General features: G+C 38.3%; 1 protein-coding gene across 1 annotated transcript in view; it reads left to right on the top strand.

Moving 5' to 3' along the window:
- Positions 1–3,627, top strand: part of ATP6AP1 (ATPase H+ transporting accessory protein 1) — a 54,718-nt gene extending 51,091 nt beyond the window's left edge. The window contains exon 10 of the mRNA XM_009973389.3: positions 2,908–3,627. Within this exon, the coding sequence (XP_009971691.2) occupies positions 2,908–3,117 (210 nt within the window). The 3' untranslated portion in view covers positions 3,118–3,627. The remainder of the gene's footprint in view (positions 1–2,907) is intronic.
- Positions 3,628–16,366: the final 12,739 nt, after the last annotated feature.

The raw sequence follows: 16,366 nt of genomic DNA, 5'->3' as shown, positions 1-16,366 counted from the left end.
GTTGGGTCCTGAAAACAGTATCACTGTATTAGAGGGACATAGCACCTGTAGAGTGAGGCCTTGCATAGCTTGTTCCAAGTCAAGGCTGAACTGATGCAGCCTTTTACTTTTGTTCTGGAGGTAGCTCAGTCACTACCACCTAAAGGATGCTGTCTAGGTGTGCCCATAGCCTAGGGTGTCACCACTCACAGCTGTACACAGTACCAAATCTGCTCTGCTTTTGGTCGGGTTTTTTGTTGGTTTTGTTGCTGCAGTTACTGGAATGGTTGATCTACGAGGATACTTTTTATCCTTTTGAGGATCTCAGAATTGACTTTGAAGTTAAAGAGGAAGCTGACACCAGAAGCACTGCTTTTCTTTAGTATGTGTCATTGTGGTTCAAAAGGCCCTTTGCTCCTAAGAAAAACTGCCAGAAACTTAAAATCAAGAATATTAGGATTCTTTGTGGCTCAAATATTTCTGAGTTCAAAAATTAGATGTTCAGTGTACACTTAAGAGCCATGAAAACTACATGGTTTACTTGAAGGCTTTGTCAAAGGTCAAATGATGAGAAAACTCCATTAAAAAAAAAAAAGATTTAAAAAATTAACAGTAAATACAAACTAATATAACCAAGAAAAACACTAAAATGAAAAATTCTGCTGTAGAGAGGCCTGTATCCAAACCGTCTTTACGTTCATAAAATTTAGAGCACCACATGTAAGTATTTTTAACTTTTCTATAGGTAGAAATGCTGTTAGGAGTCACATTTTTATCTCCCACCTGGGATCTAACACCCCCACAGAAATGATAAGGCTTCAGAAAAACAATAAAAGAACACTGCATATACTTCATCTCCTGCCTAAAAGTAGACATAGCATTCTAAGAATGTACAATTAAAGCTCTCACCTCGAAGGTTCAATAAGCATAATCCCACTTCAAAATAAGCCACAATAGGATTGACATTATAAAATTCAGTATTTCTGGCTCTAAATCAGAAGTGGTAAAGCCTTTCTAAACCAAATATACCTGCTAAGTGCTTCAGAGAGTTCTTGTAAATGTGGTAACAAGTGTGTATTGTTTTCCAGAATTTCAATCAATTTTTTGAATATAAATGACATAAATCACTACTTTCTATCTGTTTTTATTGTAAATAAGGCTTTCAGACTACATTTCATGACTATTATTCACATTTTCAGCTGTTGTCAAAGCAGTGGCTTAACAAGTGAAGGCCTTGGTAATCACCTGTATTCTCTAAAACTGTGCAGTTACCAACCCAAAAGCTTATTTTCACTAATCCTGCTTTAATCAGAAGTCTGACTGCTTATAGCGAAAGCAGGCAGTCTTTACAAGTTAGCTATGATGATCTGACTTGGAAAGATTCTTCTAAGAGGCCCAGAAGAGCCTGAGTTGCTAAAATTGTCTTCATCTCCACAGTACGTGAATAGTCCATGGTTCTGCATACGATAGCAGTTTTATTAGTCAGCATTCTAGAAGGTATAGACATTAGTCTTAACATGTATTACATACACATTAGTTTTAGGTGGCTGAGCCATGAATGAACTCAAACCCAGAGTGCTTACTGGTATAGCACAGTATGCAAGCCACAAACTAATTTATTTGGTGTTTGTACCAACAGCTTTCCTAGTAAGTACAAACTTTTTTATTGCCACAAAGATTTCTATTTAGTTTATCATAAAACATATGTTAATCATGGAGTGGGAACATAGAAAAGTAAAAATCCATGATCTTCTTCTTGCTTATTGCCTGCTGAGGAAAGTGATTTAAATAAAATAATCCTTTTTTTATTTTATTTTATAATATTTTATGGAAAATAGTTTTAAGGTCTTGTTTCTTTACTAGTGAATTTATAATGTTTGGTGCTTTCCTTAGACTTCCATTTCAAAGAATCATTAAATGCATAAGAATCCCAGTCTTCATTTTCTTTATAACATTATTTAAGAAAGACTCAAAACCACAGATCAGATTAATTCTTTCTTTCCTTCATTTTCTTCCACCAGTTAGATTCTCTTCCTTCTGGAAGAATCAGTGCTTATGCCATTAAGTACAAGTGTGTAGAGGGGGGATTGTCTTCCCTTTCTTCATGTTTTTCTAATCCTTTGTCTGGTTTTTACAACATTTTTAGAAGGGTAGTGGTCTCAAAGGCATTTAGTTTATTGATACTTTTTGCAAAGTTGGTGGCTAGGCAGAATAGATCCCCAAATTCGGGGTTTTTTGGAGTAAAATAATATGGTAGGAGCTCAGTCAGTGGCAGACCTTGATGATCCAGTCAAAGGAGAGATTTTTCTAACTGCTGGAAAAGCTTATATGGATTTCATACATTAACAGACAATATGGACCCTAGACCTCAATAAAGCAAGCCCTCTCTCCTGTTTTGAGTATCTAATGTCTAAGGAGGGGGGAAGAAAGGTTTCACAACTGTTTTTTCCTTGAACTTTTTCTAAAACTCAGCCAAAAATGTCACCTTCATTAGATACATTTTAAAGTAGGTTTCAGGAATTCTGCTTGTCAAAGTGTTATTAGCTAAAAATTTCAGGGTATTTCAACATGTGTCATGATCTAGGGGTGCCTCAACTCTCATGATTTTAAATGTTTTGAGCCTTCTGGTTCTTAAGTGGTCATTCAGCAATACTGATCACACATCCCCTTTAAGACTTTACTTCTAAAGCTAACACAGATTTCTGAAGTGGGAAACCTCTCCTTGACAAAAAAATTAATTCTTTATCTTGAATGTCCTGGGTGAAAAGGGGACCTGGAAAATTGTTATGCAGAGGATTTGGTTCTCACTTTTTTTTAATGGGCAGAGTGTGAGTGGTGCGTTTTTTGTAATTATCACATATATCCTGAAAGTAGGGCCTACAATCCATGCTTAATGGCACTCATCTATCTACCTTTTTTCATTTTCAGATTCAAGGCTTCAACATTGAAAACAAACAGTTTTCCTATGCTAGTGACTGTACAGGTTTCTTCACTCCTGGAATCTGGATGGGCTTGGTGACATCTATAGTTTTACTGTGGATCCTGGCCTATGGAATCCATATGATCATGCAGCTCACAACGAACAGCAGATTTGATGATCCCAAAGGTGCAGCTCTGTCAGTTCCTCAGACAGAATAGTCATGAATTGATTTAATGCTGCTATGGCTTTTCCTGGTCTGATATTTTTAATTCTTATAAACTTTCTGCTTCATAATATATGTAACCTAAAAAGATATCGTAGAAGAAAGGGATGATTAAACTACATATAAAAAGTATCCTTATGCTTAGCAACAATAGTAATTCTTGTTATTATCATCATTTGTTAACAGCTATCTGTGTCAAGGGTCTGAGGTGAGGCTGTAGAGGTTATTACTCTATCTGGCTATTAGAAAGGCCATTACAAACTGCCTTCAGATTAGCTATTATTGGCAAAGAAACAATATCACAACAGAGGTAAACAGGAAGGATAAATAACTTATTTGATAGGAAACTATATATTGAAACTAGTGGTCTCTCTAAAGGCTCTTTAGTAAGTATGTCATTTTGATGCTACATCTTAAGAAGGCTTAACTATGTCTTGTCCTTTTTTCTCTTGAGAAAACCATCCATAAACGTACAGAACTAATAAAGTATAAACCAGTAAATAAATGGTCTTGAAAATTCTTGTCAAAATACATCTCTTTGTTCAAATGTGGTATCAGAAATGAGAATGGGTGGATTAAAGTATAGCTCCTCTCTAATGTTATTTTAAGCCCGTGAGAATTACGTTGAGTAACATTAACTCATGTATTTGTTTTAGCCATGGACAGCTGATGGAGTTACTAGGCAAGATAGGTCCATGCCCATACTAATCACAGTTATATTTGGTGTCATGTCAATTAAAGCAACTTTTCAAGCTCATAACCAAGTACGATTCAGTGTGCCAGTGCAGGCAGCATCTTAGCAGAGATAAGGTAATTTTTTTAGCATCCTTCATTTTCCAGGTATCTTCAGAATAGTTATGAAGTTTGTAAAAAAAAAGGAAAGAAAAATTATATGAAGTCATTAAAAGCACTGTGCTAATGTACTGTTTAAGTCTGAGCATGCTTATGGTCATCTCAATGATTCCAGAAACCTGAAAACATTCAGAGTGTGCTGAATTCTTCTGCAATTAATAAAGACACTACATCTTCTCATTGGGAAATCTGACTATGGAGTGAATTACTAAATGTTATGAAAAATCAAGAAATAGTAAAAGAGCAATGGTAAAAATAACATTTTAATTCTTTCTTCTACAATGTTTTGTTATGACTGTGCATGTTCTAGTAGTAGTTAAAGATGAAAAAGTTGTAATTTTGACAAAATTACATTTGTCACATGAGAAAAATTCTGACTTTTCTGATCTTGTTCCATGTCATAGGACAATGATACAGAGGAAAGACAGTTAGAATCAACTATTTAAGTAGATCACAATAGTTTCTACCCATCATTCCTGGATGTCTTATTTTTATTATGCAGAAAAAGAGGTAAATTAAATGTTATCTGAAGCTTGTCCGCCTAAATCACTCAATCCTAACCTGGAAAACAAAAAGAAATCTGACATGTAACTAGCAGAGGTGACTCCTCTGTTGTAATATTTTTCCCAAATGTTTTTCAAAACCTCAAAGAATGCTGGCATTTTATCTACACAAAAATACTGTGTTAGAAAGCCACGTTTTCTTTGCAAAAGTTAGTTGCCAGGAGGGACAACTGGACTTGTTTTATTAGTTTTCCCTTCAAAGAAAGTTATATAAATATGACAATTGAAAATTGACATAATATTCATGTAACTGATAGCTAGAAGAGAGGAACAGATTTTTTGTTCAACAGTAGTGATATATAAGAACTGAAGAACAGCTTTGCAAGGCCACCCAGCTCAGGATCCTATCTCCAGCAATGGTGTAAATATGGTGAGTATGCAGTAGTACTTTCTGCAAATGTTCTTCCATTTTCCATCATTTAAGCTCAGAACCTTCCTCAGCCAGTGATGGTGTCTTTGTATTTAATAACTCTGGGTATAGTTGTGGTCCATGAATTTATCCAGCCTCCTCTTGGGCCTGTGGACTCTTCTAGATCTCACAGTGTCCTGACTGTAGTGTGGCACCAGGGATACCTGTATACTTCCTTGCTTGCCTCTTGAGGAGTAGGAAAGAGTCTCATATAGGTTGTACCATGTGAAAGAGATGAGTTTCTTTTGGAATAACTCAAATTGGAAGAGATGTTAGAAGAAATGTTTGTTGGATTAGATTTTTGCTGATTCGGTAAAAACTGAAGCTTTTTGAAAGGAATCAGATCAAAATGTCTGCTGTGTTTGTTATTACACATTCCAGGGTGAAGGGGAAGGTGTATTTTGGGGAGAAAAGCTTTCACCTTCTACCTTTTCTCACACCAGTGATACCATGAATCCTTTGGCAAGTAGGAATGGGGTGGGGCATATAGTCTATTTCTATAGTGAGTTGGGATATCTCTGTGATGGAAAGTTCAAGCCACGTGTTGTAGCCCTTGATGTGGTAGCATTATCCTTGTGAGGCCTGTGCTGGGAAAGACAACAGAAAAGGAAGGAAACTTGCCTACAGCCCTAGCTGTTCTGGGGACCAGTTGGACTGGGCTCAGGGGACAATGACCATTCCCTCTTAGAAGAGGAACAGCTCCTTTCTGTCCACATGTGGTGGGTTGACCTTGGTTGGCTGGCAGATGCCCACCCAGCTGCTTGGACCTCTTCTCACAGAGGCCACTCCTGCTGCCAACACCTGGACACAGACATCCAATATACCACCTCAGGGGGCGGTGTGTGTTGCTGGAGTCCCCATGTCATCTTGAACCCCTGCAGGTACACATCACGGTGCCCGGTGGCTGGAGACAAGGCAACTGATCACTGATTTCAAGAGGGCTGGATTCCTTCCTTTTAAATAGGGCTGGTCCTCAAGAAATTCTAGCAGGATTTTGCACCTGCCTGTGTTTGTTTACCTTTTTGAATAAAGTTAGAAACCTGCCAGGGGCTTTCCAGTTCTGTGTACTTCTGATTTCACAATTCAGCTTAACCACAGGTATACTTGTTAAAACATGCCTGCTGTGGGAGCTGTTCCAGCCAGAATATTAGCTCTGTCTGGAAGGTGTGAGCCTTTAGGATTTCCCCCATAGCTCACTGAAGTTATCAGAAGTACTGACTTCTGTAAGTGCTAGCTAATTTCTCTACAAAGTACAAAAAAATATTTAATAAAGATGGAGGGGGTGATGGGAAAGATCATCAGTTAGAAAAGTTGGCAGCTTATTTTTTTGCTTTCAAACATATAAATAAATGAAATTTTATCAAGAAAAATATCAGAAACTATCAAAAAACTGGGCCACAACTTGAAAAAATAAATTTTACTATGAAAAATCAAGTTTAAAACCAGAGAAAACCCAAACCTAAACACAAAAGTCCTGAAGCCGTAAGTTAAGGTATTTCTTCACAGAATTCAATGATGATCAATTGTTGGAGGGGCCAGTTGAGATGGATCTAGAATCTGAACCTCCTGACCTGGTACAGGTTTGCCTCGTGTCCTGGTCTGTTGGTTTCTCTGCTTGTGAAATTACTTATTTCACAAATCGTGTGGAAACCCAGCAATGACTTATAATGAAACAGAATTATCATTGAGATAGTCCAAGAGTAGTATTTTCATGTAGGCAGTAAAGGAAGATAAGTCATTCCATTTGTCAAGAGAAGACTCAATGAAATAATTGGCTCCTCCTTTCCTTCTGAGTGACTGATAAGTAATTAATATTCAGATCTAAATCAACTGAATTATTAGGCAGTGTCCAGGCATTAGAGGATTATGTAATTATTTCAGCATATACTGGGTTCAAGCAGGAGAAAATAGATATGCTGAAAACAAGGAATGACCATGAGAAGCTAACTCCTAAGACAATCAGAGATACAAGAAGCAGCCTGGATGTTGGATACTGGTCACTGCTGGCAAAAAACCCTAGCAGTATTTTCAGCAGGTGATGATGATTGTTGGGGGCAAGTGTAGTGATAATCTTATCCCTACGTTGAACAAGAGGATGAGACAACCCACACAAGGCGGGCAGGGACTCCTTTTCCTGCAGGCTGTTTCTGCTGATGTATCCTGCAGTGGGTTGACTTTGGCCAGCTGCCAGACACCCACTTGGCTGCTCTCTCACGGTTCCTCCTCCTCCTCAACAGAACAGGGGGAGAAAATAGAATGGAGAAGCTTGTGAGTGAAGATAAAGACTGGGACATCACTTAGCAGTTACCATCATGGGCAAAACAGACTTCTGGAAGATTAATTTATTGCCAGTTAAAATAGGTTGGATAGTAAGAAACAAAAAATTAAAACAACACCTTCAGTCTTCTCAAATACCAAAAAATCCCGTGTTGTCTATTATCTTCTATTAAAGGAACCTGATCTTCAGTTTGCTAATAAAGATTCTGGTCTCGGATTAGTCCATTCCCTATTAAAACTTAATGCAAAACCAAGGAGAAAAGATCTGTTTCTTCAGAACTCAGATTTCTAAAGGCTTAAAAATTATTGAATGGGGGGGGGGGGGGGGGGGGGGGAGAAAAAAAAAAGAAATGAGAACTTGCCAAGGGGTGGTTCCCTAAGTAAGTAGTCTCTCACTTCCACAATGTGGGACGGTGTCTTTCTTAGCATTCTTACCTGTGTGGGTGGAAAGGAGACTTAACGACAGTGACAGCCCAAGAGCAGATCATCTGCTAGGGATGTCCCACAAATGAAGGGGCTTCTTTATCTTCACCACAATTTTTAGTATGCTTCCTGTTTGAACACATTTTCTCTGCTCCAGATTGGCTGGATTTCTGTATAACCCCCAGAGCTGGTATGTTCTTGACTTATTATAGTTAAACTTAGTTTTAGACTGTTTTATGTATTATTCATTATTGCCATAATAGAAGATAGTTTACTGAATGATCATATATTGTCTGCTTTACAAATGGCAATGTGGGTGTCCAGTGGAAGACTAGGAAACCCATTTTAAGTCTGACAATACTTCTTTAACTACTTGTGTAGAAGTAACATAAAATGAATGGTGTACATGTCACCATGACATCATATGCAACTTCCTTTAGTTAATGAAAACTGTGCAAAAATGCTTGCAACATAAAAACAAAACAAAACAAAACTAAACAAAACACGAGTTTTTTTGTAGAAGTCCTTTTGGAATGTGGATAAGTTAAGGACTTTCTGATGCAATGTTTGAACTATAATTCTGTGTATTCTATTTATTCTGGATAAATATGGATATATATGGATATCAGAGTGATCAATTAATCTATTTAACAGATAGCTTTCACTGAAGCACACTGGCATGATTGGAGATATTATTGTCCCTATCTACACTGCCTTTCGTTCACATATACTTGTGCCTCAGCTATTCATTAAGTTTGCACCGCTGTGCTCTTTTTCTACCAAGGATCTAATATATCAGATTTTGCACTAGAATAGCTGAGATGCAGGTGCTTGTCTGGGTCTATCATTCCTGCTGCTGAGTAATAAAATACTGGCAGAGGAGCAAAGCAGATAGCTGCAAACACTGATGTCTTAACACATTGGGGAAGGAATTTTATTATAGCTGTCAAAAGGAGAAACCAAAGCATGCAAGCAGCCATGTGCCTTGTCAGGGTCAAAGACCACATTGCTGACAGCATGCGAGGCAGGACCAGCTCCACTTTAAACAGTATGTTTTCCGTCTCTGCATGCCTGAACACAGTTCAGCTAATAGCCTATGTTAGGGCAGGCTCGTGAGTGCTCCATTTCATAACCTGCTACAAAGACCCCTAAAGGTTGCCCGTGGCAGAAGATACTTAGAGAGCACAAAGATCCAGCTACAGCCTTCTCTCATTCTGTATTTCAGATTGCAGTTGAACAGGGATGTCCCAGGTCCCCAATAGTCTCAACCTTTTTTTTTAGAGAAAAAGAGGAAAAACAAATGTGGAAGAGGAGGGGCAATACAGATCATCCTTTTCCTCAATAGACAGTGAGACTCCTTGCACTTCTGAGTGGTGACCAGAGTCCTTGACTGGAAAAGCAAGGGTGGCAACAAAAGGCCCTGCCACTGCCAGTGAGGGTGTGCACACCTGTGTGATGCTGGGCTGTCTTGGAAGGTCGCCCAAGTCTTCATCTTTGTCTCTTAGAACCACTCTTTGGGGTTGTCTGTGAACTAAGGCAGGAGTTGCTGCTTTGGCTACCCTCCAGAAACTCTGAGGTAGCTGAAAGGGAGTGGGAGGAGGGAACCCTGCAGCTATACCGCATTTATTGTACATGTTCATGAAGAGACAGAATCGGAGCCCAGAGTGTTTGAAAGAGGCAGTTGAATTCTGAATGGAAAAACGTGAAGTTTCATCTATATTTTTATAACTGACTAGCATTACAATTACAAAGTAGATGGTCTGCTTTTGTTTGTAGAGCTTTCATGGATGTGTACTTATACAATGGGAGTAGAGTGACTGCATCAGTTTTCATTGATTTAGATTTTTACAGAAGTTTTTGTGGGTGTACTGGTTGTTTTGAGGCCAGAATTTAGACCTTAATGGCTTACTGCTACCAATTTCTGTGGTCTAATAGTGATTAATAGATCCTTAAATTGAGAGAAATTAATGTGGTTTGGGTTTTTTTGTTTGTTTGCCTTAAATAGCAAAAAGAATTCTTTATTGGATATATCAGGGAATTGAAAGTTTGTTCATATTCTGGCATAATTTGAACCTATTTCTGCTATAATTGCTTTTAGAGCACTCTGAAGTTCAAGGGAGCAGAAAGGGCTTAGTAGTCATAGATTGTTGGGCTGAGCATGCTTTTGGCAGCAGATAAATGAGCTAAAGATTAACAGCCAGTTTTCTTAATTGTAACATCTGAAACTCTTCCCTGGATGAAATTGGTGTCTAAGAATTAAGACATAGTTTTTTGCCTAATGAATGGCTATCTTCTGTTTCTTATGAAACTCTTGGTTAACACGTGAGCTAGTTACTTTTACCACCTTACCTTATCAGAAAGGTGAAGGACTCCTTCAGCAGGGTCATTGTTTTAATCTGGAATAGCCAAAGGTTTCACTTCAAAGATTCAGTAAGATTGCATGTTACTCATTAAGTAAAATCTGCACCTTGTCTAATCAGCAGTGTATGCGTCTGCTGCAAATCCAGGACTGGATTCAGTTTCTGTGCAATGGGACTCCGGTTCTAAGAACTGTTTATGGTAAGGCCATTGTTGTATCTTGAAATTACATAGGGATCAAAATTATAGCTCATGTGTTCCTCTGATATTTTAGTATATTGGGCCTCCTGTCTCAAAGTGTTAGCAAAGAGCTTCACCGCAATACAATCTGTGCTCCAGCCCTTTACATGCTTTGTAGGAAAAAAAGTCTAAAGGGCACTTGCAACAGAGGAGATGGTGTCTGTTATTAGTGTTCTAAGTGAAATAATTTCATTATTGTCATTACATATTATTGTTTTAGTGTATTTGGAAGGAGGATGATCTTTTCCCTTTAACCACTAAGTGCAATGTTAAACGATTACCTATTAGATACTTCTGTGAAGGAATTTAGTAACCTTGCTCTACTGGTGGTGCTGTGATAGTAGTCATTTCATACCAGATACTAATACAAGCCTCTGATACAGAAAGGGTCTCCAAATCAAAATATATTGATGGAAATTGCTTCATGTGTATGGAAAGACTGCGGGTTTTTTGACAGAACATATCCTCCGTTTACTGCAGTGATACAACATGGTGTGAAATTGTCTGTTACATGAAGAACACAGCTTACATCTGAGATGACACTGGTTGTATAGGTCATACAGTTTGGCCGAGACACTAAAATTAGCAGTTTACCCTCAAAACCTCAAGAGTTACTGCAGAGATTATACAGATTTATGTCTTTCTCCTCTGCAGTGTGGTGTTCCCATCACCTTTCAGAAACACCGCTGCTACAAGGCCACTCACCAGTGCAGCTCCCAGGACCAGCCACCCAGTCTGCTGATCCCACTGACTACATCTGACCTTGCTTAGCTTGTTCAGTCCTAGCCAACGTGGTTAGGACTGGAGATCATGAGTCATTGCCTAATTTCTAAAGTTCAATTTTTGTAAGCTCACCAAAAGCATAAGCAGCCCAGAACTTGCATCTACTCAAAGATATTTTAGCCAAAAAGCTGGAAGGATCGTCAAGATCCAAATCTTAAGTCTCATTCAAATGAAAAAGAGCTGTACTTGCCCACATCTAGATAAATTCAAATTAGAAATTAAAAAATAGAGGAATGGAAAAAAATTTCCTTCTTATATGCAGCAGCTCTAGAATGAGATTGGAAGACCTGCACAGGATACAGGAATTCTGTATAAATCTATGAAATATTCTGAGTTTTAATAAGAAACCACTAGAGAAGAGAAAACTCCTCCCTTCTTCCCAGTTTCCTTCTTGTGGGAAATAATACATAAATAAATAAATGGGAAAACATAGCATCTGCTTTAAAGTGTCAGAAATGTTTTTGTCACTATAAACTTTGTTCAGTAGGAATGCATATGTTGTGAAAAACAACATGCAAACAGATTTTTCTCCTAAGTTAATCTTTTATTCTAAGAAAGGATCTGCCTCTACCAAAAAAGTGAGCACAACTATATTTGTTCTTGGAAAACAGAGCCTGAAGGAGACTTCATTTCTGCTCCCAGTTGTCCTTTTTGATTGCTCTGAATGCATCAGGCAGGGAAAACAAAGCTTAGCTTGGCTTGCCTCATGTCCTTGTGTTTTAGCAACTGGGGAAGCAAGGTGTCCTTCTCTCTCCCTCTCTATCCTTTCAAGCAGCAGGTACATCAGCATTATCTCTGCTCTTCTGAACTCAGAATGTTTCTGTAAAGCACATCAAGCGATGTCAGCCCTGTTCTGCCCAAAAAACAAGGTATCATCCTGCTCCCTAACAGGCAGAAGTGGTTTGGCAGCTGGATATTGAGCCTTCTGTTATTTCATCCTTTTTGTTCATGGAGATGTGTGGTCCACCTGCATGTCTGACTTTAAACTTTGCCTGAGTGGAAGCTCACCTCATTTCCCTTTTTCTTCATGTTTGCAATAGGTCTGTTTGCTGGTAAACAGCAGCAGTGAGAGGTGATCTGATCTGATTTGGAAATACTGTGAAGTCTGAAACTCCAGAGCTTCTCCCTTCTGCTCACACACAAGCTGGTCGTTCCTGTTATGTGAGCCAATTGCTTAGAGCTGAGTTCAGTGCTTAAAAGCATTTGGCAAATGCAATGCCTATCTGAGAGCACCAGAATTACCATTTGTGGTCCTTCAAAGAGGGAAAAATTGCTTATTTGTTTAGGAAATATAGGCTATAGTGCTTAACTTGTGGTATTTCAATTACTTCCATGGCAACAGTCACTGAGAGAACAAAGCAGGACTTTACCAGATCACATAACAGCTTGAAAACAGAATCGAGAAATTTTTACATAGCAACACTTTGAAGTTTCCTTTAACTTTTGAATTTTACCTCTGTTAGTTAACTGATGATTTAATCAGTGAAGTAATTGCTGCTCTGCCAAGCAATTAAGAGCAAATTGGCATTGATTTCTTTCAGTTGTCAGGCATCCCTTGTTTCTGTAATGACAGGCTATGTGCCAGCATACTGTGGTGCCCCTCTCCCCTTCTGCCCAAGAATAATACACCCTGTCCAGCAGATGCCCTGCAGTGATGCCTTGTTTAAGGGACAGCATCAAAGGTATGGGAATTTTTCTTCTGTGGGCTTCAGATTTGGGCTGGTCTTAAAAATGTGGTATGGTTTACTGAATAAGAAATTGCAAACACATGGCTGAGTGGTGGGATTGTGAACCTCCTGTGTTTAAAGGCAAACCCCATACTTTCCTAGTATGAATTAGATCTGGTCACTGGGATTTTAATCACCTCACTGCAGTCAGAGAAAGGGAGAGACTACTCTACCCCTTGGGTCCTTCTGTTATGAGCATCACTTGTTCCATTTCCTCTGTTTGGCTCACACAGGTAGTGCCAGAGGGGGCTGCAGTGCCCGTGTGTCAAAGGGCTTATTGTTAGGCTTATATGTACTGCAGGAGAAGGGAGGGTTAATAAATGAAGTGCTGATATAGAAACAAATACATGCTGTTTCATTAACAAAATCTTCTCTCTTACATCTCTAGTAAACAAAAGAGAAATTGCTGTTGCAATACAATGTGCAAAAAAAAAAAAAAAAATAAAAGCACCAAAGGCAGCAGGGTTTGTTTTTAACTGCATGCAAATGGCAGCAGTTATGATGCAAGTAACTAGTTAAGTAACTCCATAAGCGAAGCTTGGACTTTTAAAACTTTAATTAAGTTTATTACTAGAAGTGTACCACTTAGGTGAAGCAATTATTCTTGAAGAATATTTTTGTCATATCTCCGACAGCATAGCCTTCACCCTCAGCAAAGCAAGTAGTCAGTGAGATCTGGTCATTTTTTAGCAGACAAAGTAGGGACTGTCAGATTTCAGCATGACTTTTTATTTCTGAAATGAATGAAGTGTTCACCAGCCATGTTAACCAAATAATTTTTCAGTTTCTCTCTCATTCAGTGACTGCAAGCCCATTGAGAAGGTTGACAGTCAGACATTTCAGGTCTATGACTTATCCTTTTGTACTTGCTCCTACCCAGCCTTTCATAGCCTGGTATTTGCTCCACCAGCCTGCCACAACCCTTTTCTAAGCTTTAGGAGTAAATAAAAGAACTTGCTGCCCCTCAAAAGCTCTCTGTATAAATACATAATTTTAGACTCTGCCTTGAACAGCCTTAGTTTATGCAGTAGGAGACACGTGATAAGGAGCTGAGATTCCATTCACGTTGCAGAAATCTGTACTGCAATGTAATGTTTGGTCCAGTGTGGAGGTAGGTGTCACTGACAGATGCTCGCATAACAGTGTGGTTCAATGTTTATCCCTTTTCCTTATTGTTTCATATTGCTTTTCTAATTTACTCTGTATGAAGCAGAAACTTGAGATAAAATGCTTCATCCTTAGGGTTTTTTTAGGTCTTACAATATTAAGCTCCTAAATATATTTCTACAAAGAGGAGGTTTCCAAGTACATCAGGAAGGATGGGTGGGGAGGCAGAATTACCTAAAGGTCAGAACTGGGGAAAACCATCTTTTCTGACTATTGAGAATCTATAATATGTCATTTAGTGGTAAATCATCAGTCTCAACTTTTGGACACAGTTTTATGATACCTGCAGTTGAAATTTAGACAAGGAGCTGAGGTAAAGGCCCTCAAACACCGGTCTGTTGTCCAATGCAGCAGACATTATGCCAGTTGAAGTTAAACTTTCAGAGACTGGAAATTAACTTTGTTGAAAGCTAACGCCCCCTAACATGAAAGCACTCCCAATTACAGGCTCCTTTCAAAAAATCAGACCTTCCCTTCCGTGTGTATCAATTTCTGCTTCAGTAAAATGGTGAATCACCAAAATATGCCATGAGATGCTCAGGTAAAAGATGCTGTGCAACTGCAAAGTGTTTTATGCTTCTTTTGATAGCTGAAGATCAACTTTTTCAGGCAGACATTCTGAAACATTATTTATTTTGTGCCAGTGAAGCGGCATTAGTTTAAAATAAATTGAAAAAGGAGGTTTTTTTTTTTTTTAGATTAAATGGTACTTAGACTCTTGACAGCCGTCCTAATTTTCCCTCACTTATTGTAGTGGTAAAGCAAGATTCGTTTCACTGAAGTAAATGAAAAGAGTCTTTTAATGTTATTTTGGTTGTTTTATTGCAGGTTTTGATTTTTTCCTTTCTTTTCAAGATAAAGACAACTTTTCAAGTTAGAAGGAAACCAGACTTTAAACCCTCAGTGCAATTGTCCACAGTTTCAGTCTGAGTCTTGTAGGCCAGTCTGTAATATAAATAATTTAGCATACATATAAAGCTGATTAAAAAAAAAAAAAAAAAGGCCCTGAAAGGACATAAACCTTGATCATAATTTATTTAGCTAAGTTACTTCAATGGATTTAATAACTTATATCTTGTTCTGTAGTAGTATGTAAGTTGAACATTTCTCTGGAGGGAAGAGGTTTTCCAGCTTGTTTTGCTTGTGAAAATTAAGTAGCTGGAAAAAAGGATTCCCAGAATTCAAAGGAATCTGTAGCAAGTTGCATCCTTGTGTGTGTTTCAGGATGAAGCAATATGAAAGTACTTGGAAGTGATGAACTCTGGTTGTTTGTTGGGTTTTTTTTTTGTCCTCTCCCCCACCCTTTTTAACCTGCTCTTGAGAAGCTGAGCAAGCCTTGCTAGTTCTTCACAAAATTATAATTCTGTCTGCTTTTGTTTGTGGATATTTGCATCCAACTGCTCCTAGAGATCATCAGGGAAGGACAAGTGCCCTGGCATTCAAATCATTGGAGAAAACTGACATTTTGTCCTCTTATTCTATCATTTCATCACATTTGGCCTAATGTTTGCATCAAGATGATATGAACCCAAAACAAAATATCAAATTCATATTCTCCTGTTGACCGTGCTTTCAGTTCATGTGCAGTTTTCTTCACATAGTCAATTCTGAGAACTAAAAAAGGAATGCAATTTTAGAACAGAAAACTCACAATACTGTTGTAGTCCTATTAAGGAGCCTGGCTTTTTTTTAACCATAAGCTAACTGCATATAATCATGGAGTCTGAACTTAGAAAAGTGTTGTTGAAAACTAGACCCTCCAATCAGTATTTCTTTGGTTAAATATGTAGGCTACTTTATGGAAATTTTAGGAACCCACATGCTAAATTGGTATAGAAGCCAATGGTTCAGCAAAGTCATGCACCTTGCTGTCACTTAGAAGGAATTAGAGACGCTGCCTCTGCTTTACCATTGCTACACCCAGCCACATACTAAGCCACAGCGAAAGCTCGTTGCGTCACCATCACTTATAAGACATCTCACCATCATTTATTCTGTCCTCAGAGCTTGCATAATTGGTTTTACTGTTTCTACCTAGCACTCCCATGAACCTCCCTGAATATCTGCTCTATTACCTAATTGGTTTTGGTGTTAAGAACAATTTTCATAATGTCAAATATTCAGAACATTTTAATTTCTTCAATTCTCTCCCTGTGGTTCTCCTTGTCAATTTAACCCCTATGATCAAAAAGTACCTGTAACAGAATCAAATCCTTGTACCTTTAATGCACATTGGTTCCTTGCAATTTGCTGAGAGGAGAGAAACATTCTGACTTCTTAATTGTATAGGAACTGAAAAAAATTAGGAGAAGCTCTGTAAACAGTCCTTTATTCAGAAGATTTTTAAAAGTTCAAAGTGGAAGAAATGAGATGCATTTAATCCCTCACTCTCCGTGCAGGAGAAGTCCATCCTTCTCCTTCAACCATCCTTTAACCAAGTAATTC

The sequence above is a fragment of the Tyto alba genome, unplaced genomic scaffold, assembly GCF_018691265.1.
Source record: "Tyto alba isolate M040663 unplaced genomic scaffold, T.alba_DEE_v4.0 Super-Scaffold_2, whole genome shotgun sequence".
Classification (NCBI taxonomy): Eukaryota; Metazoa; Chordata; class Aves; order Strigiformes; family Tytonidae; genus Tyto; species Tyto alba.
The sequence above is the reverse complement of the archived record's forward strand: the minus strand, read 5'-3'. Positions and strand labels throughout refer to the sequence as shown.